We start from the raw sequence: 23,469 nt of genomic DNA on the forward strand, positions 1-23,469 counted from the left end.
TTTATTAAGCAATTGATTAAGTTTCAATCCAATGATTATAAAACTAAATACCTCAGAACTTCTATATACATTGCCAGAATAATTTCAAATTTGACTAATATAATTATGACAGTCGTGTCTCATTACAGCGCTAATTACACTTCAAAATGTTTTAAATGATACATATGAAATACATATACACACAAATTTTTTATGGTAAATGTTAAGATACTATCGTGAGTCTGTGTATATATTATATAGTTTCTTAAAATGTATTTCTAGTAAAAAAACCTACAGTAAACATTGAGCACGATCCGCTTGCTGACTGCTGGAGGTACACCATTAGACGCTATGCACAGATACGGTCCCATATGGGCACGCGTGACGCGCGTTAGCTTCAACACCGAGCCCTCGCCTACTGTAACAAAACATACAAATGTATAGCAGTGCGTGTTTCATTTGTTGGGCCCGCCATAAGCGGCTGCGGAAACGTATAAAACCGAGATAATTCCGAAAAAATCGCTATCGCGCTCATGCAGCTCTGCGAATCTCAAATAAAAGCTGTCAAATAGTGCTACCGCGTAAAATCCCAGCGCATTAAGCAGTCGATTTCGCATAGGTTATTCACTTGAATATCTTATGCAGCCTTTTCTGGTTTAGTTGATTTTTCGAGTAAATGAAAGGTTTTTCGGTGAATAGAAAGTGGAATGGTAGAGATTTATTCCGGCAGTTGAAGTCGAGGACCATAACTCTGATATCTGGAATGTTGGAGCTGACTGAAGCTGCTTCGTTATAAATATTATAAGAAATCCAATCGTATTTTATATTTTTTGATGGTTGCAATTAATTTGATATTAATAATCTGACATTAATGCTGATATTAATACCCTGAATCCACTGTATTTTATATTTTTGGTGACTAAACCAGTTTGATAGTTGGTCGTAGAATAAATTGAATATTTTATGCTGATAGATTTTCTTCCTTTAATTTATATCCTCTTTTACATAAGCTAGATAGAATAACATGTATACACGTTCGGTCACGTTCACCCTAAACCTTGGATAGCCATAAACTCCTCTTTTACACCCCAAGTAATCATTATCAGTCCTCCCTTATGTCTGTAATTCTCTAAATGCAGACAATGGCTATAAACATTTGTCTGCCATAAAAGAACCAATGTATTTTGTACAAAATATCTTCCGGCACATAGATTTATAGTTATATCATAACATTTTTAATATTTCGATTATTCTTAGCTAATTTAGAAAGAAGAGAATCTTTTTTAATTGCTCATTTAACTATTTATAAAAATCGTAAATGAAGGAATGAAATCTTAAAATACATTCTTGAACCTTTGCATAGATAGAGACTTTTTAAGAAGCATCCGGTGGATTTTCGTTCCTAAACTAGGAAATTATTATGTCGGAGAAAACAGATTCCTATCAAGTATGTTTATAAGATAACGAATATCAGGAGGTTAATGACTTTCTTCTTTCGAGAAATAAAGTTTATGAAATTTGTTATTAGACTATTTTTATTTTAAAAGTAAATATTCTGAACTGAAATTATCAAAAATCATTATACAATTTCTAACCATGAGAAATTAATGATTAATGTTTGAGTCATATTCACAGTAGCGATGTTCAATAAAATCTATTGGAATTGCAGGTACAATTTAAAGCACGTTATAAAAAGTAAATTATAAATTACAGCCGGATCAAAAATATGATATAAAATATAAAATGAAATGAACGATTCTTTGGTATTACGCATTGGTATTAAATATAACATAAGTACTTGAATTAATCAAGATATTTCATCTATCAATTTGAAAGAACGGTTTAAAATCTACAGAATCTGGACAAAAATCTTTTCAAACACCAGATCTTTTACAAATATCAATTTCCAGTTATTGTATATATAACTTTTAAATAAAATCAGCTTCATCGTGCTATAATAATAATAATAAAATCGTATTTATTTATTATTATTTATATTTTTCGAAATGAAATAATAATAAAAATAATAATAAGTAGTAAATAATAAAAAAATGCTGGTCATTCGTAATTTTGAAATTGAATTTACATGATAATGAAAATTAAGCCGATTCGGTACTTTCAAAGGACAGCGTAAGTGCACATTTTCGTTATGGCGAGTACACGAAACAGGTGAATTGTTATAAAGTTTGCCAGCTGTTTACGTAATCAATGCCTATGTTTACGAGTAATAACGTTGCCGCCGGGTTGCTGCTAAGGCTGGTAAACGTTAAATATGATTATACCCGTGGAACGGCTGTAATCTGCTGGAAAATATTCGAACCACGAGAAGTCGGAGTGCGATGCACCGGATACGAGTGGGTGAACGTTGCAAGGCAAAAACGGAAAACCTACTTAAGAGATTTAATTAGATCGCTTGAAGGGGCACGTAAGTGATGTAACCGCGTTTAACGAAACCTCCTCTGTGGCCCGTGAAATTCTCCGTACCGACAATTTATTAAAGTAGCGACTGTAATGGTAGAAACCGCGAAAGGAGATGCTAATTTCCTGACTTTATGAACTTCAATGACATACGTAATTTGAGAATCCGTAACGAGAGAATCTTCAGTATGTCGGTATTATAGAAATACGAAAGAGACAAATCATCTGAAATATCGATTTTGGGTTTGGGATATGGTAATTCTGTTGAATATGATTATGATAAATCATTCTGAATTAAATTTACGAGTTTCGTGATTGGAGTATCCCAGTTATTTGATCAACATTTTTCTCGTCCAATTTTTACTCTAATAGCTACTTTTACAAAACAAAATTCTCACCACAACAACCCCTTCTTTAACAAAGGAGATATAAACGCGCAACTACAATAACTTCAGACTTTCCTTAAAAACATTCAAAGTGCGGGGAAATCTGCAAGCTAAAATAACTATTAAGCCGCTAAATAAAGGCAGATAGTAGTTTCCGAGTTTCATTGCGAAAGTTCAACGATTTGAAGAAAATTTCATACATTTAAAATCAAAATTCTTCTAAAACTCAGTCAACACCTTAAGAGAAATAATCTAGAAGTTTTTTTTTTACGAAGGAACTTCTCCAACGCGTACAACTTGCAGCTTTGCATTTCTTCTTTTTACAAAATTAGAAAATTTGATAAAAATTTACGATATCATCTCAAATAGGATCATGTAATCGTTAGAATTTAATCTCTGTATAAAAAACTTTAAACGAAACCGCCACTTCAAAGTAGAATTTATGAAACCTACTCGCTGGCCTCTTTGTTGTTTGAATCTTTTGATTTAGAGCCGCTTGCTGATCTGCGAAATTGATGGCCAATTTGAAAATTGAAATTTAATCTCATAAAAAGCGCTTTGCGTGCTGTGCTATCGAAACAGGCGAGGTCCGAGACATTCAGTAAACAATTTTTGAATTTTCGACGGAGATCGTGAATGTAGAGCAAACACAACAAGTCGAATTTTATTTTAACGTAGTCTCGTTTCATCGCCAATATAATTAATTACGTAAATTTTATTACGTTTCACTACTGTGAACGTGACTACATTTTCGCAGTGGTATTTATTGAATAACTATAGTTTGATATGAGGAAATTAATTTCCTCGGACATTGAAATTACTTCAAACAACGATACCAGGTATTGCACGACACGAATAATTGTATTAAAGGTCTTTGAATTTTATCGAATAAAAATAAATTGTTAATTTGTATTACTGCAGACAAAAAATATGGGGCACTAAATAGAATTAATACTACTATTCTTTACTTTAAACTGTGGTATAGATTAAATTATGATTAAATTGTAGTTTAGTAGTTAATTACAGTATGATATAGTTCAAAATAATGAATTTGTTATTCGGTGAAGTTTCTGTCAAGTTAAAATTTTCAAATGCTAGCTACTAATGTATTTATAAATATTCAATAACCATTTTGCAATTGTCACCAATTAATAAATGAAATTATGACACAATTGAGAATAATACAGAATTTGAGATTTAAAGTGGTGTGTTTTCTGTTTTATCTGCATAAAGCAATAAACACACCAACACATTTGATGACTTAATCAATCAAATTTCCAATAACCAATTGCTAATCATCAACTTTCACGAAACAATAAACGATATTTGATGATTTCCCTAATTTCCAGTAACGTGAACTCTCTATGTCCAATTAATAGCTTTTAACTACCAAATACCAATTACTAATTACGGATTTTCGGTTTCTAATATCCGATCTCCTATTATTATAAAGCTTTCAATTTCTCGCTCCATTGTTTAATAATTAATCATCTAAGATACAAAAGACAAGATACGTAGGCCAAAAACTACCAAACATAAATTACCAATTTTCAGTCTCTAATTTTTAATTTCCCATTATGGAACAACTCCGCCGTATGATAATTAATTTGCGAAGGAACAGGAAATGAAAATACAGGTAAAGAACATCCGAATATTTTTCATTTTCAACTCATTATAAACTTTCTAAAACTCCGAAAAGACATTTCACCAATACGGCAGAAGTTCGTAGTTCAAAGGAGAGGGTGCTGCAACCCTAATTGAGTGCATTGAAAGAGGCGCAAAAAAGGCACGTCCCTTTAAACACCTGTTGAGAAGATCGTTTAGCCCGTCGAAATTCATTCCACGTGTCAAGCTGTTCGTACTTGGGCAATTACGGGAGCATCGCTTCTAGCTGTTCTGAAATTACCGACAGGAAGCTTCACCGGAGAAAAGACTTTGCTTTTCATCTACCAGCGCCATCAAGTTCGGCCTTGCGTGTCTGCTGCGAAAAGACAAAACGTCGTTTCGAAAGTACGAGTGAGAGAAACAGAAAGATAGGAGAGAAAAAGGCGGAAGAATAGAAATAGGTATACAGAACTGGTGGAATATTTTATTTTTCTTTTACTTATCGCCTAATGGAATCGAACCGCTTCTCGTCGAGAACCGACAGCTGGGCGAAGCAGAAGCGCATAAGAAGCGAATAGGAAGAATAAAAGGAAGCAACGGCGACAAATGCTTAAAACGATTCCTTAAAACCAGACTAGGACGAGAAAAAGTTCATCCGGTGAATAAATCACTGGAATTTCATTCCTATCTTCTAACCAGACTAGCGAAATTCCTTCTCATTCTAGTGTAGGTTATATCCTCTCTTATATCGAAACTTCGGATCCGATACATCCTATAGATACAGCTTTCAAAGCTTTCGGTAGATACCTGAAGACATTCGATTTTTGAGGATTCTTCTTTCTACGTGATGTTTGAAGTTGGATTGGTTCAGTTAAAATTCACGTAGAATGTGAATAGGTACGATAAGCTGACAATTGTGACTTGTGTTGTGCAAAACGTCAGTGACGATGTTAGTTTCAATGTATAAAAAGTTCTAGATGTACTAAGATATTATTACAATCTTTCAAATATGTGCTATAATCTTATATACATACAAATATATAATTATGTATCAACCTATCTGTCGCGCGTTAACACTCATAAAGTATTGGTATTTGCATATGAAAACATAATTTATGAAATGCAAAGAAAATTGTATAACGAAGCAATCCTTACTTCAATTCCTACAGGAAAGGAAACTTCCAACAGCTAAAAATTCCCAAAACTCTTCCCAAACGTCACATTCTTGCTCTTGAAGAAGTGACTTGAAGCATGACCGGAGCCGACTATTCAAACGTAATCGAACGATTTGTCAAACGAGGTGAGAAGAAAAGCTCTTATTTCATCCAAGGACAGAAAAGACAGTTTCAGGTTAAGCTCTGAAAGATTTAAGAAAAGCAGAAACGGGATCCTGAGTCTTCCAGTTCATGGCCGCTTTCACAATTTCCAATTCTTATTCAGTCCCTCGAAATTGTCAGCTGTTTTAAAAAGAAATCGTTCAACCCTTTCAGACTTCAACTCCTTCATCAATTAAGAGTCTAGAATTAAGGATTTTAATTAACGGGAAGAGAACCTTGGCCATTTATCTGGCTAAAGTGGCTAAAAAATTGTCGCCTGGCTCGCTCAAACGAGAAACCACAAACGCTTCGCAATTGTCACCGCTGTTCATAGTCTTAGTGTTTAAGCTCGAGTCTGGAAAGGACGAGGAGGATTGAGAACGATCCGGCTCAGGAAAGGGTGAGGAGAAGGGCGCAGAGAAAGGGTTAGGCTAACCCTTTTGCTTACGCACCTGCAGACCGTACAATTCGAAACGTCCCCTGCACTTCCGTATGCAATTAGTCACGGAATGGGTTGAACAGTCATGGCGCCTCGAGGGAGCTGGGCAGGGGTGGACTTGGATCAGAGAAATTGCGTATCGGGTAAAGAGACAGAGTGGCACGAAGAATAGACAACTGAATAATTCGAATAAGGGGTCAGAAATGGTAATTAAGGGGCAAAAGGATGGACAGAACGACCGATGGACGCTTTGACGGCTTGAAAACTGAAACGCTCGTCGCATCGATTCCACCTGGACAGAAATAGATAAGGAAACCGACCAGTATCGATTTCCGAATTGGAGGATAGATTAGTCTATACTATTGCATATCGATTCCGAAATGCACTGTTCAAGACTGTTCGTTTATTTAATTGAAGTGCATCGTGCTTAATGAGTGCATCAAGGAGAATGACGTTTAATTGATTGGTCTGCGACAAAGAAAAGAGAAAGGAAATTGAAACTCCAAGTTTTTAGGATTGAAGTATTTGTCCTTAAAGGATTTTAGATGCAATTTTGAAAATTTTTATAGTGCGGACATTTACTAAATACATCTAGTTCAAAAAGTATATAAAATGTCAAAAAGTATATAAAAGTATGTAAAATGTGTATACAAAATATTCATGATAATATATAGTGGGTGAAAAATATGAATTTGTAAAAAATCTGCAGTATAGTGATAAATTTATCGCGTGCTACGTTTTATTTATTCTGTAGTCATTTCTATTTATCTCGCCGGTATCTCGGCGATGTCATTTGGTATATTGATAAGCATCATTAAGTTATCAATAATTTTTCAGCAATCGTTAGTGTCATCTCTATATGATTGACGATGGCGATCGATCCGTTCGACGTATCACAAAATGATTATTACTAGTAATTTATTAACAATTCTCTTTTATCGAACGTTTTCGTGACTCGTTCCATTCTAAATTAGAATTCTCCAGAATGCTCTAGGTCGTCAATAATTCCTGATTGATATCAGTATGTTATAGAAATGGGAATAATTAATTGAATAATGAATGATATTCGACTGAATTGTAATTGGATGTATTGTGCTTTACGTGTAAGTTTATGCGAATAATATGTATGTCAAATATATTGCCGAAATAGGACAAGACTGTTTTTGAATGATGTTATTCTCGCTATATTTGCGTGTGTGACAGGGAAGTCGATGACCGAAAACATGTAGAATAACACAGTGCGACATCCATAAACGTATTACTGTGGAACGTCAATCAATTATAATGCATGAACAGTAAAGCACACGATCAATGCTTAACTGGATTCACTTTTGGCTCTGGTACCGAAAGGAAAATATTTTTCAACTCATATTTCATTATAATTAATATATTACAATTAATAATTGTTTGCTAAAATAATCAAATGTTCACTAATGAAAAATGTTCACTGCTCTTATGATTTGAAGTATTCGTAAAAATCCCAGAAACAGGTGATCGATGTTCGATGTAATCAACCTATCAAAGAATAAAGTTGCGTTAACGCGGAGTCTCTAATTTCTAAATACTCAAATTTTCAAATTTTTTAATCTTCAGATTTTGAGATTTACAATTTTCAATCGAATATTAAGATTTTCAAATTCGTTATAGAACAATAATACAGTGTTTCCATATAATTCGTGAATCACTTTGCTATCTGGTCTTCAATGGATTAATCCATTCGCTGCTATTGACCTATACGTTGTGCATGCAGCATGTGCACTAAACAGAGCTACCATTCAACAATATCTACTGACTCAGTTGTTGTGTCTTTTAGTGTATGTGTTTTAACAGAAAGATTTTGAACGACAAAGAAAACTGTAAGAGTTGGAGCAAACATTATTTAAACTAATGTTTAATTAATGCTATCTTTGACAAAAGTAGAATTTTATAGAAGTAAAGAAAGATACGCTTCTTTTAAAGAAAAATACAGTTTCAGCAGTAGAATATGTTAATCGCAAATATTTACATGATTATCGATAAATAAAGAAATAAATATGCATATCCATGTAAATACATTAGAAAATTAATTTGTAAGCGTAATATATTATAGTAGTCTCTACAAACATTAACCTTAAACTACTAACAATGAGTACTATAGATACTACTTCCATTAAGGTTGATTTAATTAAATTAATTTATTTGGTAAACTTTAAATTCATAAATACAATGTTCTACTGATGCATAGTCCAACTTTATTCGTTTCGTCGATTGTTTTATTCTGTTTCTATACGTTTTGCAGAATTATAATTGAGTCAAGTTTTATTTCTACTGACCGCGTTAAACTGTATCGAAGTACGACTTTAATTATTATCCTCCCTTAGCAAAATTGAATTATGTTTCCTCACACACAGTAGTTTGTATTAAATCGGGACCATGTGCTGAATTTTATTAAAATAAAATTGTAATGTTCCATAGAAATAAACTTCTCATTCATTTTATTGCAATTCAATATATATTCTGCTTTCATTGACTCTACCAATTTTTGTTAATCTAGATCTCCATTGTTTTGTATAAAGGACTCATGTTCTGTATGGCTCATACAGTCATGGCTCATGTATAAGGGACTGTATGTTCAATTTATATATGAAACTAATCGAAATGGATGAGTTAGGGTAAGATAAAGTCAAGATCGAACTATATATAACCAAATTATCCTCTAATTCGTCAAATATGATTATGAAAAATTTTTGAATAATCTACCTTTTAAAACAGTATACTTAACTCACTTTTGTGTCGTGTGACAAATCTTATAGCGCACATATTACTATTTTACGTTTAATCTGTCAAACATCCATTCAGACTAGAAATTAACTCCGTCATTCACTTTAAGATGAGTCAAAATATATAACTCACGCGAGCTAGAATTCGTCGCAAGACATCTCGCGTCAAAGCACAAACGCCAAAGAAACGAGCAGGGGCTACGATCTCATCTAGCTGGCGTAGCTGTCAAAACCCAGGCGTTGCTACTCTATCCTCGCAATAAAGATCTCATGCAATCAGAGAGGCGAACGAGTCGTGTGTCTTTCCCAGCTTTATTCGGCAGGAGAAGGTCCAGGGAAAGTATGCTTCTCGGTGCGAGAAAAGTGGCAATATACGCGGAACGAGGCGAGGACGATTGCAGGTAACAATGCCTGCAGCGAGAAAGCAGGCATAAATGGACCCAAGGTACGAACGAAGGAAACATGGTCCAGTCGGTGCAGATGGGTCAAATAGGAGTAGCAGACGAGTTGGATAGCGGATAGTGTAAAAGACGATCCGGACGTTTCTTTGAGTTATGTCTGAGGCTATGTAATACCAATCGCATATAATATTTCAACGTTTCGCTTTAAACAAAGTAACAAATCGGTAAATTGCTGCATGGTTGACGTAAATATCCATGAAAAAATAATGAGGTGTTGGATTAAGAAAAATGAGAATTTTTAAAATCAACCAACCATTACATTTAATGAGAATAGGCATTTTCAAAATCAACTTTCTGCTGCATTTAATAAAAGCTTCTGAATAGCAGAGCAACAAATACAGCATAAACTTATTAACAACCTAACATTTGTAATAGCTATCACTCATTATAAATTCCTAGTTCTGGTATTAAATACAGTCTCCACAAACCCAAGAAGTAGTATATCTCTCACGTTCATTCCATTTACTCCTTAAATACGTACCTTCGTGTGAATTCGATTGTGCGATCGTGCCACCAACTTCTCGCCGCCACGTGACCTTCGGCTTGGGGGTACCAGTCGCGGCGCATCGTAATGTCACATTGCTGCCCTCTCGTACCTCCATGTCGGTGCTGGTGGAGTCGTCCAGGATATCCGGTGGTACTGAAACAATGAGCACATTGCAACGATACTATCCCGCCTCCCTCGTGTACACCTCGTATACACAGAGCACGCTCGAACGCGACGCCATTCGATTGGATAGATGGCTATCTGGCCCCGATCTACCGATGTCTCGTTGTGTATTCGCAAATATTCCGCAACGCCATCGACGAATCGACCACCGCCCTAGTGTTCCGCATACGACAATCCGATCGTAAAACCGGGAATCGCTCGGCTGATCGTGAATACGCCTGAACGGGCCTGCGTTACGTCGTGACGTGACCGGTTCACCGATCCGCCTCCCTATTGTGTGGTGACGCGTTTAAGGTGCTTTCGATCACCTGGAATCCTGTGCGAAATTCGGGTTCTGTGCAGTGAGAGTTGGAATTACACACACTACAGTGGCTTAGAAAAATACTTGAGTATATATTATAGGAACCTTTTATGCATAGCGACTATACAAAGTATTTTCATACCATTGTGTTATTCACATGCTAATCGATCGGTTTCAAGATCGGTATTAAATTTCTTATGATTTAGTAGGACTTTCGTATGACTAAATTTAATAAACTGAGAGAATTGTCATGGTTATAAATGCACATTTGTAGATTTGTTTCAAACTTTGGCAATATGATTATGATAGCCAAATCTCGTTACAGTGCTAATGAATTTTCAAAATATTTTATATAACACACATAATATATTTGTGACAGATCTCTACAAGTTTTTGGATTCTTTCGTGAGCAACTATACATATACCCATGTAGGATATTGTTTAGGAGTTTCTCTTTCATAGAATTTAGGTTTGGTATGTTATTGGATGAAACTTTGATGCTGGATGTTTTGTTTGCGTGAATGCGAGGTATGTATTGATGTGTGGAGTATTGTAAGGACATGTTGGAATGGGTTTGAGTGAATTTTACTGGTGCATTTTTTTTTCTTTTTTTAGAGTGCACAGAGCGCATGTAGAGAGTTGTCTCGGATAGTTATATTTTTGAATATTATTTATACATATATGATCGTGATGAAATTGTGAAAAATGATTTATGATCATTTGTAAATTTAAAATTATATGTAATTTTATTGATAGGATTTCAAGATGCCTAAAAAATATGAAATTAGGATTTCAAAAATGTACAATATTTACTGACAAAGCGAGAATTTAATCAACACAAATTTAGTTTTTTTTTTTTTTAGCGAACAGAAATTAAACTGCAGGTTTGTATTTGGAGTTAACTTAAATATTTTTCTTGGTAATACATTATACGTAGAAATAAAGGAATTGTTTAAAGAAACCTATTTAGGGAAATTTAAGAAAATGTTTACTTTGTTTTTCATGAATCAATATAATAAACATTAATTTTCTTGCATTTTCTTCTTGTTGATGCAACTGATGTAATAACACACCATTTTTTTACGGAATTTATTAAATAATCGTATAAGAAAATATAAACTTTTTACATTAAAAACATAATTTTTATAACTTACTTTAATTAAATGTTTCTTATTTTTTTTCGTTCATACTATAAATGCTCAAACTTCTTGTTGGAAATTGTTTTTAAGACCCTGTATAATTTTAAATTATAATTTCTTCTTCTAATTAAAAATTTCTGTAAGAAGTAATTAAATTTAAGCGAAAAGATAAAATACTTTCAAACATATCATATATTCTTTTCCTTAAATCACATTATAAATTTATCTGTTATCTGTTGTAGATAGTTAATATTGCAATAATTTAAACTGATATATATTTTCACTATGTGAAATAATATTTTACACATTTTAGTGAATGTAAAATTAATTCACATGTATTTTATACTCCGTATTAAAGACTTTCAGAATATATATTGAAACGTTCGCTAAATGAAACGTATTATTCATGAAATAAGCTGTCAATTAAAAAAGTTGAAAGCAATTTCATAATACGCATAATACATAATATAATGCGGAATTGTATGCGGGTAAATTGCTTGAAAATTTCTAAGGGAAAGAATTAAATGGCTATTATTGCAGCTCTGGTGGCTCGATTTCCTTTTTCCCTTGACGTAAGTGAGACGAAGGGGCCGCGGCGGGCTTTTGTTTCATGCCATTGATTCGCGATAATTGGCCACGCTCCGGTACTTTAATCGTCATTTCAATCGCAGAAGGGAAAGTGTTTTGTTTCGCACGCGCTGGAAATTAAATGGCATATCGTGGTGCACGATGATAACCACGCTCTTCAATTTACTGAAGGTTATAATTTCAATTTAAACGGGAAAGGCGAGGTGGCGTTATCGATTAAAACGATACCTGCAGTTTCACTTTTTAATTCTGGCATCTAGGGCTTATATATTTATACGATACATTTACTCTTAATCTCGCTCATTGAAACTTTTAAATATGCCAACTTCATTATCTCTAAAAATATATTTAATATTTTGTAAGAATTATTTTGTAGAAATAAATTGTAAAGAACACTAAATTTTAGTTACGCACTTCAAAATCAAGTAAAAAAACTATATAACGCTAAAATTGTCGAACGAATCACAATAACTGCGAAACGTTTGTGTAAAATGAAACTTTAATTGAATCAATAGATTCAAGTTAAACAATCAAATAATGTAATTGTATAAAGTAATATAAAACAATCAAATAATATACTTCATCGATCAATTTTCCGTTTATAAAACAACTAGGTATTATACTTCATGGAATATGTTTTGTGCATAAAAATATAGAAAAGATTGTAAAAACCATTGGTTCATAAGAGGTAACAAAAACTGTTCCAAAATAGCATCGATCAGTGCTTTCATTCGATTTTTCGATTTTTAGTTTCACGGAATTCAAAGGAACACATTATATCTTTATAGAAAATTGACTGCTTGTAATAGCGTTTGAAACAATTAAAGGAAATACGAATATGTTTTTCAAAATGTGCTGCACTTCTGAAATGTTGAAATGTTTAGAACCATCGGAAACCCTTATAAAATCATGCAGCCTTCAGACTTAAAGAATTTAAAAATTCAAAGCTTGAAGTTCCAAATTTGAAAAACAAATTTAAAATTTGAAATTCGAAAATGAAGAATTCAAATTCAAAATTTAAAAACCTTCAATATTTTTAGTATAGTGAAGTAGAATGTCAACGTAGTAATTTTTAAATGCTTTAAATAAAAGCGGTAAAGAAGAAAATATCATTTATGATTAAACGCGTTCTAGAAACCAATTACTTTTAGGAATCAATGAGAATATTTGTTTAATGTAATTATATTATTCTTAATTACGTACTCGAAAATTTGCACTTTTCTATATTTTTACATAATAAAGAGTAATGTAATTTGAAGAGCCACTAGTTATTATTAAAACGAAAGATAATAGAGAACGTTGTTATAGAGAAAACTAGGTTATATCACTGAAAGTTGAAAATTTCGATTTTAAAGTTTCTACTTCTCCCAGTCTCTACAAGAGGGTAGACGTGTCATATCCAAAGAGCTTTTCAAGAACAAGGTGAAAATTAGTTTTTAACGATCTTTAGAAGCCCGTATACTTGACAAACGATTCCATGAAGGAAACTTTCCCACAGACAGATGCTATTGCAGCTAGTTCTTTAGAAAAAGTGCATAAAGTCTGCAATGGAAGAAACGCTATATCTAAAGCTAATGGTCTGTTAAATAGTTGAAAATTTCCCAGAAAAAGCTAAACAGTTTTTGAACTCTATAAACAAAAATCAGTGTATCTCTTATTAAATAATATTCCCATTTATTCCAATTTCTTTGCTTGTAATATATCCTCCGATAATATTTTTACCAGATATTTACGATATTCTTTTTATTCAAGTATGTATTCAAAATTTTCTTAAATAATATTTCGTTGTTAAAGCGAGTTTCAAGAATATTAAGCTCATTAAGTATCAATTAAATTCATTAGATATTCTCAATGATACGACATAATTTAAGATTATCGTAGCATTTCTTCCAAGAATATTCTATCCAGTGAGAAATATTCATGAGCTTTTGTTAACTATAATACATATATATACATATAGGATAGGGTATATATGAAGATCGCCATCGAGGCCTAGCTTTCTCCAGGAAACTCTCAATCCTGTCTTACCTACGAGTTCAGGAAGACGTGTTCAGGAGGTAAAGTAGTTGGAAAACGAACTTTTCACAAGGAGAGGTTTTCGAACGTAACGTAAACTTTCCAAACAAGTCTCTCGCCCTTGCGTAACTTGTTACCCTGATTAGCGTGATAGGCTGTCTTATATGCAGAAGGAAATGAACAGAATTGTCAACACATTGAATATTAAGTACCCAGGAAATCAAATAAACAAGAAAAGGAATAAAACGTGTATTGCTGAAAGAAATTTTGAAATTACTTATCTGGTTCTATCAATATTGAATTTTGTGATAAAACTTTTGCTATTCGTTTGAAGCTAACGCTTTGCTAACTTGAAAGTGATGAGTTCTTGTAATACAAATTCTAATTTTACATGTGAATTTTACAAGTTACAAGCTAGCTTATATGGTGGTATAAAAACAACCCAGAACAATAATTGTTCAACCAAATTATAGCTCTGTAAAATGCAGGCAACTGATTAGATAGTTTGGAGTCGTAATATCATGATTATAAAATGATAAATATTCTTTATACGACAGAAATCTATAATCTAGAACTTCTCGATTCACGATAATTCGGAAACGATGTACTAGTCTTACTAACTAGTAGGTTATTGTATTCTATATTTCTATAGAACAATTTATTGTAAGCGTGTCTCGGCGAATAATGTTGACCCAACAGGAAGGTGTTGGTCCAAATCGCGATTATTCCGGGCTTAATAAATATTATCGCCACATATAATCTTTTTACTCGACAAGTTTACATCTGTTCCAAAAATACACCACATAATTTCCATTTACCCTATCTCCTTGAAACCACATGTATCATAGAAATGCATAACCATCGTCGTATAGCTACATAAATCAATAAACTTTCTGGACACAATTCACGAGCGACTATCGTCCGGATAATGCAACACCGTATAATAAAAGTAAACCGAGTATATGGATGAGAAATTTTCGCGAAAAATCAAGTAAATGTGAGGCTATCAAACAAAAAAGCAATTGGATCGAGCCATAGAGAAAAATATCAAGCTACGCGTGGCGCAATTCATTTCGCGCTCTGGCTACGTTGTGTTTCAAACGCGGCGACAAAAAACCGTCGTATCCGCAGATAGTATATTTATTGATACGGCGAAACAATCGCGTCGAATTTATTATTTCACACGTGTTTCGCCTGACACAACGTGCCCGTAGTTCTTCATTCGCATAGATTTTTCTCCCAACATCCTTTTTCCAGCCGCACGTTGCGCGAACCACGCGTTCCATTCGTAAGAAGAACGAGTTATTTTAAAGTTGTTTATAAACTCCCCTTGTATAGCGCACCGTACGAATTTTAATCCTGCTGCTAGAAACTACAGTGGCTCACCAAAGTATAAAACAAACCTGTAGACGCCTTTTATGGATATACCATATGTGTTGAATAAAGTATTTAGAAATTTTAGTAGCATTGTAATGAGACACGGCTGTCAAAATTATGTTGCTAAAGTTTGAAACAAATCTGGAAATGTATTTAGAAACTACAAGCTGTTTAACACAAGCATATACTTCGTTGAGATCACAAAAATATTTAAACAGTAAATCATCCATTATATTATATTGATGTAATCGCTAAAGTATAGTTACTTCAATATAAAATAATTCTAATGAAGACTAAACCAGCTCGAACTATAAAAGATCAAATGAGTGATAAATAATATTTATCGTTGTATAATCTTCTCCTGTTTAAACTTTATTTCGATATAGAATAATTCTAATTAATATTTGTACAATTTTCAACAATATGTTATAAGTAGGCATTATATATAAAATAAGGCAAACTATTAAGAAAGTAAATGAATAATCAATAACACTTGCCACTTTTCAACCTTCTGCTATATTAAACTCCGTTATGACAGAGCAGATAGGACGAACTCAAACTATACGCCAACAGCGTCAAGATGAAGCAAACACAGGCCTTGAATCTCAGCCTTGTAATTTCACAATTTAATCGGGAAATTCTCGTTCAGACTAAACGTCGTACCAATCGAACACGAAAGTGAGAACAGGCAATTTCACAGTGTGCAGCGGTCAAGTAGGTAGTAACGCGGCCGCGATAAAGGAAGGAATTTAACGAGGGTTATTCGCGATAAGCTTAAGAGCTTTGCGCTCAGGGGTTCCGAGTCGCTGTGCCCTGGAAATTATAGTATACGCGAGCACGCTTAAGGGCTGCAGCTTCAGTTTGTCCGCTGACTAATGGAATTTCGGGAATTCCATTTGAAAGTTAATCGCGTGTTTGTGTCGGGGACATCGTCACGGAGTGCATTTAATTACTCGCAGAAACGGTCTGCTAACTTATTTACGCGCGTCCAGCGAACTGCTCCAGGCGACCAACAACACTCCTAGTTTCATGGAAATATAATCTTACCGCGTTTACAAATTCATCAGCATCTCTAGTACGTCCACCTGTCCCGAATCCTCGATCTATGCTATGGCCGCAGTGGAGGCGTATCTCGATGAACTGTCTTTCTGACAAATGAAGTGTCCGGAGATGTAAATATGTACATTTCTAAGCATGTACAAACGTTATTGTAAGATGAGCCTCTCGGAACTTTCCATTTATAGTTAATATCTTAATTTTGTTGTATAAATACAAGATTAATTTTGAATTCTCAAAAAACGATTTATTTATCGTAAGAAAATTCTAAGACGTACACTTGAAAAACAGCGATTGTAACATTGCCACTTTCATACTTTTCAATCTATAGAGTTGATCAATGTAACTTCTGAATTGAGTTGGGTTTACATTAGTCTAACCGCTGGAACAGGCGATTACATTCCAGTAATTTGACTAGAAATCGATCGATGTCTACATTATTCCAACTTTTTTTGAACCGTTGAAAGTGGTAAACTGTAATGGCAATGGATTCACGCAAAATCGGATGTACACTATACTACGCTTCAGTCAGCGCTGGGTATTGAGCCGTCTCGACGCTTCCAGTAACGTTGGAATATTGTGTTCTCGATGGTGGGGGTAAACACTGGATTTGAAAAGTAGATTTTCGATCCTCTCGTGTAACTGGATTACTTCCTACCATGACGACATTGTATTGGAATAAAAACACTGTTTACATTATTCCAGTTACAATCCAATGATGGATTGGAGTGCGATTGAACCAATGTAAAACCAACTTTCCATATCATATGTAAATGATGCTCAAATATGTGGGAGATACTTATGGAATCAACCGTAGACACCAAAATCAAACGCAATAGTAGTTTTGATATGAGATTCATCGACAATACATCGAATTAAAAACTTGATCTCATAAAAGACAGAAAATGTGATTCATCTGTGTTTTTCACCTGTGGCCTTCATGTTTGATTGCTTCGAGGTATTCATCAGAATACTGGTTCGTCAGGACACGCATCCATTGTGACCACAGCCCCGTGCAATCAAAAACATACTGTAGACCAGGATGGTCCTTCCGTTTCACCGAATAAATGACAAAAATTTCTAGTCGATCGATCATCGGCGAGCCAAATGGTCGAGCAGAGAAGAAGGATACGATCAATTCCGGCTGTGACCTCCAGCTATTCTGACGCCTCGCGTAACGATGGCCGGACTCGATCGTCGAAAACGATAAAGAAGAAATTTAACGAGGGGTTAGGTGTAGGTTAAGCCATACGCTTCTGGCGCACGTTCTGCCGTGCTCAGCGACTGGTAAATGGGCTTCTTGCAGAGCGAACAGGCCGGCCAGTTATTAAGGCGAGGAGCAGCAGTCGCCAGGAAGGTGTTTAATAGCCCACCAAGTGTACAATCGGCCATGAAGGTTTTGGTGCGCGGTGTGCACTTTACATACATTTGCATCCCACCGCGGCAAATTCGACATCAATCTACAAAGGCAACGCGACTCTGTGCTCCAAGGTGTCTCTATCTTCACAAACCGGATTCTTTCAGCCCCTGACGTCATCCTTGATTACACTATTTTGGATTCGCGATTGCATGCTAAACGCTTCCTTTCGGTTCTTCGTCTTTCTTTGATGTTTTCGTAGAGTTTCATTTTTATGATCTCGGAGGAATATTTGCAAGGGGTGTTGAATAGTAGGAGATAGGTTAGAGGCCTCGAATGGTGGGCAAAGAGTTGTGTGTGCAGGATTTGTAATCGGGAGGATTTATAGCCGGGGGTTCATTTGCAATCTCGTTAAGATCGTGGCCAGTGTTAACTGGTCCTTGTATACGAGGCGTTGAAAGGAAAGAGTGCGAGATTTTAAGATTTTTATGATACTCCACGAGAAATGTAATATATCTGTGCTTAAGCTATTAAACTTAAAGTCGAGCCTTTTGAAATCAAAATTAATTTTGTGTCTGTAGGTTGTTTGAGTACACTTCCCTTAGATAAAGAAATCTCCATTTGGTTTAGAAGTACTTTAATTAAGGAAATGTAGGGGAACATGTATTACAACAAAAGATGAATTAGTTGAAATATTAAGATAAAGATGTGAATATGAACTAAAATAATGTTCTTCCTATAGTTACCAAGATACCAACTATAGAAAAACAAGACTGAATTAAATCACCATACATTTTATTCCTTATATAAGATTCAAACTTTGGAACTCATTGTTAGTCGAAATCAAGAGACACTATTGAAACTCCCATGCGGCAAGTCTAACTGTTCCACGAACACAAAATACATATGATTTCCATTTAAATCGTCCTAAGATCTCGTTACAATTGTATAATTCCGCAATATATAACGAAATTATAAAGCATCATAATTTATTTAATGAAGAGTGATTCTGAAAACTCGAGTGTGATGTGTAGATTAAAATCCATAGTACCGTGTAGACATTTGATTGATGACAAGAATATATATATACATATTTAAAGCTGTAATATAATAGAGAAGTGGAATAGTATTCGACAGTCGTTCAAGACATGCTGAATCATTTTTCTGCTACCTTCGATCAAATGTCTAAATCAATATTGTTAGATTATGAACACTGGCCAAAGAGATTTCTTTATTCGAATCAAAAATAAAATGTGACATAATATTATGCACCATACAAAATTACCACTTTGGAAAATGTCATTCCTCGAATCAAAAATAGCCTTTCGAATGAAATATTCATGCCTTCTAAAAGTAGCTTCTCTCAAAATCTCCTGCGTTCAAAACGAATTCAAAACGAAAACATTTTAAGAACTACGATGCCCTCGTTACGAAACATTTCACGTAGAGAATTCAATCGTGCATTCTCGAACAAATCACAAATTCTACACATAGCCTGGTCTAATGTAAATATTAATTTCAATTATTTACTAAACAATCTATGTACTGACTATAAGGATATACATATAAGCCATTCACAGGCAAAAGTGTCTAACTTTGTTTTTTAAATTTCTTACATTTTAATGTCAAAACACATGATTGGAGTTTATCTTACATAATTGCAACAATTTCCTTTACTTCTTCTTTTGTGAAGATAACCGATTTGGTAAATGAGTGGTTCATATGATAAATGAAATTTAAGTGTATAACACTAATATTTAATTCATTTCATTAAATTCAACTTTAATTCAACTTCATTGACATCTACTTCCGCTACATATTCATATATTATTGTCCGCAATTGTAAATAACAAATTTACAAATGTGACCATCTCAATTAGCAACGAAGACACTTGTACCGTATTTTCAAGGCTGCATCAAGTGATCCTACTCTATATTACAAATCAGTTAGAGCTTCTACTCTCTATCTTTCTAACCACAAGCAGCACACGATAAAGCCAAGGAAATAATCAGGGATTAAATATCGGTGAGCCGGTAGCGGGAATCACGAAACCCTGGCGACACCACGGTGGATTCTAAGGAGACCCATAGTTGAGCGAACTTTGACAAGTTGGCGGTAACAGGAGCGCTGGTACCAAGTGCCAAGAAAGTTCGGTGGTAGGTTCGGTTGATGCATGGGCGCGGAAGAAGGATACCAATGCCAGCCAAAGGACATGTTCCGCGGGACAAGCGTAAGTTACGTAGACACGGAAAACGCTGAATCCACCAGTACTTAGCCGAGTTTCCACGAGGAAGAACCTAAGGTGCCGGAAGGCGGCGGAGTTTCGGGAATACGCGCAATACAAATTCACCGGCAATCTCAGACGCACGATTCGCTTGCAAATATTTGCTGTAATGGCACACCTATCCAGCCAGGAATTCCCTTTTGCTTGGAGGAACAACAACAACAACAAGTCTGAATGTGTCCGACATTTGGAAACCTAACTAGGAACAGTAAATGCTGTGCATTCCTTACTCGTTATGGAGTGACCGGTACTACACGCTGTGAACTCGTTAGCCCATTTCTCGGATAATTGTAACGTGTGAGATTTGAAATTCTTCGCGGGGTTTTGGTAATGAAAGATTTGCTAATTTCGTAGTAATCTCAGAAGGACCTGTGTTAATAGCGTTTATTAACGGTATATATACGAATCAATATAAATAAAGATTGATATTAATTTTAGCGAAGTTATTGAATACTTTATAAATCGTACCAACTGGAAGATATCGTAGGGACGAAAAAATAATAACCATTATTTGATATACTAAATTATATTAACCTTTCTCATTTTTCATTTCTCTAGACAGAAATTTTATTTTTAGTTCTGACAACATCGATTGTAAGTTTGTAACCCGATTACTCATACTTCAATGATATTTCTGAAATTGATCATCTCGACTGTTCTAGTAACCATTGTAAAAGTGAGAATTTATAAATGTGAAGGGCGAATGTATATGCCAAGACTAGAAAGGGAGGCTGATTTAAAATATATAGGGATAGACTGGGATACATGATAACACATGGAAATTCGATTGCACGTAGTAAGACTGTATGAATGTGTGAAATCTATAAAAATTCAATACGATTGAGTAGCGATGGAGTCTAGTAGGAATTGTAGAAGTAGTTTAGAAGTTAGGAGAGTCATATTACGTGAGAATAATTGTTAAGTTGCATTATCATTGTTATTTGATTACTCGATATATAATATGTATTATTTTACATCATATTTTTTGATGAAAATATATTCGAAATTCAACCTTCCTACAGTAGCAATGGATGTTTTTTTTTCAGTTTATAGCATGGATAGTAGTCCAAAACTGGATCACCGAAGTTTTTAATTACCATTAATTGATAAATGGCCGTACAGTATATCTGTCAGCCAAATAACAGTGTAGGACGTAAATAATACTATGAATGACACTCCTGAAAACTCATAAACTTTTCTAGAGTGAATAGTACATTTTCCAATTTGCAAAAACAAATTTTTAATTCGTCGCGTCTAGATATAAAAAGAAAAAAAAAGAGAAAATAGAACATAGATGTATTAAATGATTGCTGAAACGAAACAGTATTGGAATATTTTTAAAAATTAGAAATGTTAAAAAATAAAAAATGTTTAATTTCGTATTGTCGAACTTCAAATGCAATTCCTTTGCAAAATTTATTGGTATTAAAAAATTGTCAACCTGTCAATACACGTTGGTGAATAAGTTATGTTTTGTTTGATGTATAGCCGCGATCTCAGAAACTGTCTGAAAGTCCTGTGATAGATTTTTACGATCCCATAGCAGATTTCAGATTGCCACTACTAATTTCACGCGAAGGTGAAACGTAGATGTCTAAAAGTTTGGAGTTTTGAAAAAGTTGATTGCTCGATTTCCTGACATTTCACTAGGAAACTTTGTGTAGAACATACCCGCTGCATTTTCCTCTATAACCTGCTATGCGTTCAAAGCTAATGGCAATTAAATAATTTCAGCTACCGTAGAACTAATGAAGGACTAATATTCACGAAACAGAGTGAATTAATTAAATTAAATTTAAATTGATAAACTTAACTTCATTATTGGTATATTGTAGAAGTCAATATAAAGTCAATATAAAAGACACATTCCAGGAGAAATTATCTTCGCACAAACATAGATTAGAAGAATTGTGATTATTTACTAGTCAGTTATCCATTATACCAATAAGATTCAATATTTAGTAGTAATCATCTTTAGTAACAATTTAATGTTTAACATAACTATACATATCGTATACTGGTTTCAATAAATATCTTGCAACATTCATATAGTGTATTTCCAGATTAGTTTCAGATTCTACCACTATAATCATGCATATCGTGTCTTACTATACTGCTAATAAAATTTCACAAAGTTTTGTAACATATAACACATAATATAGATATAGGTACAGAAAAATCTTCCGTGATAAATATTCAAACATTTTTTGTGATGGGACAATACATATTATTATGATCTACGATTGTTATTAGACAAAAAGATAATATTAACAGCTGATTACCGACTACTTCGAGGAATCCAGTGTTGCTGGACATGGGGTCGGTGTTAACTTGGCACATATACCATCCTCTGTCCGTTTCTTTGGTGTCCCGGATATGAAGACACCATCTACGATGACCGCTATGTGTGACGGCGATACGGTGATTCTTCGTGATAACGTGAGTAGCGATCGTGAGGATCGTTTGTGTGTCCACTCGCAGCCACGCTACCTATACGACAAAGAAACAAAGTATTTTCATGCGTTCGTCACAATTGTATCAAGAAATATCAGACGATATTAGTGTATCCTCTATCATAAACAGAAGCGAGCTCTCTGAAAGGTAATTTAACTTGAAACGTGTTCCGCTATGAAACTTCGGCAAAACTAAACTTGTTATTCATCGACGACGTTGTAATCTAATTTTGCGCAAGTTAACTTCGAAGAATACTAGTCGATGTGACGTGGTATTGTGCTAGGTGTTGAAGAAAGGTGAATATATAGAAGAAAGGTGTATCATTATTAAATTTCTTATCATTTGATAATATTTTCGTATGATCACAAACATTTTGTACGATGAAAGTGAAGTGTAGAATTCGATAAGAAAAAAAGAAACGCTTCGTTGGAAAGTAAGAGTATGTGCCAATACGTTTTCTAGCTACATATGCGAAGCATAAATAATCCTGGTATTACATAGGCATTTTTTCCATTTTCAGTATTGAAATCAAATCTATATATTGCTTTCGTGATTAAATTAAATTTATAAATTGAGAAAGACACGTTTATTGTTTAAAAACGGTTACCAATACAGCGAACGAACAAACGTGCTCTATAAATATATCAACAAACGGCGCTCGATTCAAACACGCGGGGACAAATCGGGACGATGTGCTCCGTCGTTCGAAAGCAATTCAGCTAGCGATTTCGCTTTGCGCCGGGGGCTGAACGGGAAGAAAAGAAAAGAAGGAACCAGGGAGAGGGGGTAAAAATTACGCGTGCCAACGAGAAACACTCAAAGCGTTCCCAGAAAACCTGCGATTGTCGAGCAAATCAAAAGAA

The 23,469-nt window shown here is 34.4% G+C and overlaps 1 protein-coding gene across 3 annotated transcripts in view; it reads right to left on the reverse strand.

Annotated features, from left to right (window-relative positions):
• Positions 1 to 23,469, reverse strand: part of LOC139987219 (lachesin) — a 163,351-nt gene that overhangs the window by 26,025 nt on the left and 113,857 nt on the right. For 2 of the 3 annotated variants that reach the window (XM_072003221.1, XM_072003223.1), the window contains exons 3-5: positions 22,435 to 22,642; positions 9,845 to 10,003; positions 275 to 397 (exon numbers count right to left, since the gene is read on the reverse strand). In XM_072003221.1, the coding sequence (XP_071859322.1) occupies positions 275 to 397; positions 9,845 to 10,003; positions 22,435 to 22,642 (490 nt within the window). The remainder of the gene's footprint in view (positions 1 to 274; positions 398 to 9,844; positions 10,004 to 22,434; positions 22,643 to 23,469) is intronic. The other variant, XM_072003222.1, reaches the window with a different exon arrangement.

This window comes from Bombus fervidus, chromosome 5 (genome assembly GCF_041682495.2).
Source record: "Bombus fervidus isolate BK054 chromosome 5, iyBomFerv1, whole genome shotgun sequence".
Taxonomy (NCBI): Eukaryota; Metazoa; Arthropoda; class Insecta; order Hymenoptera; family Apidae; genus Bombus; species Bombus fervidus.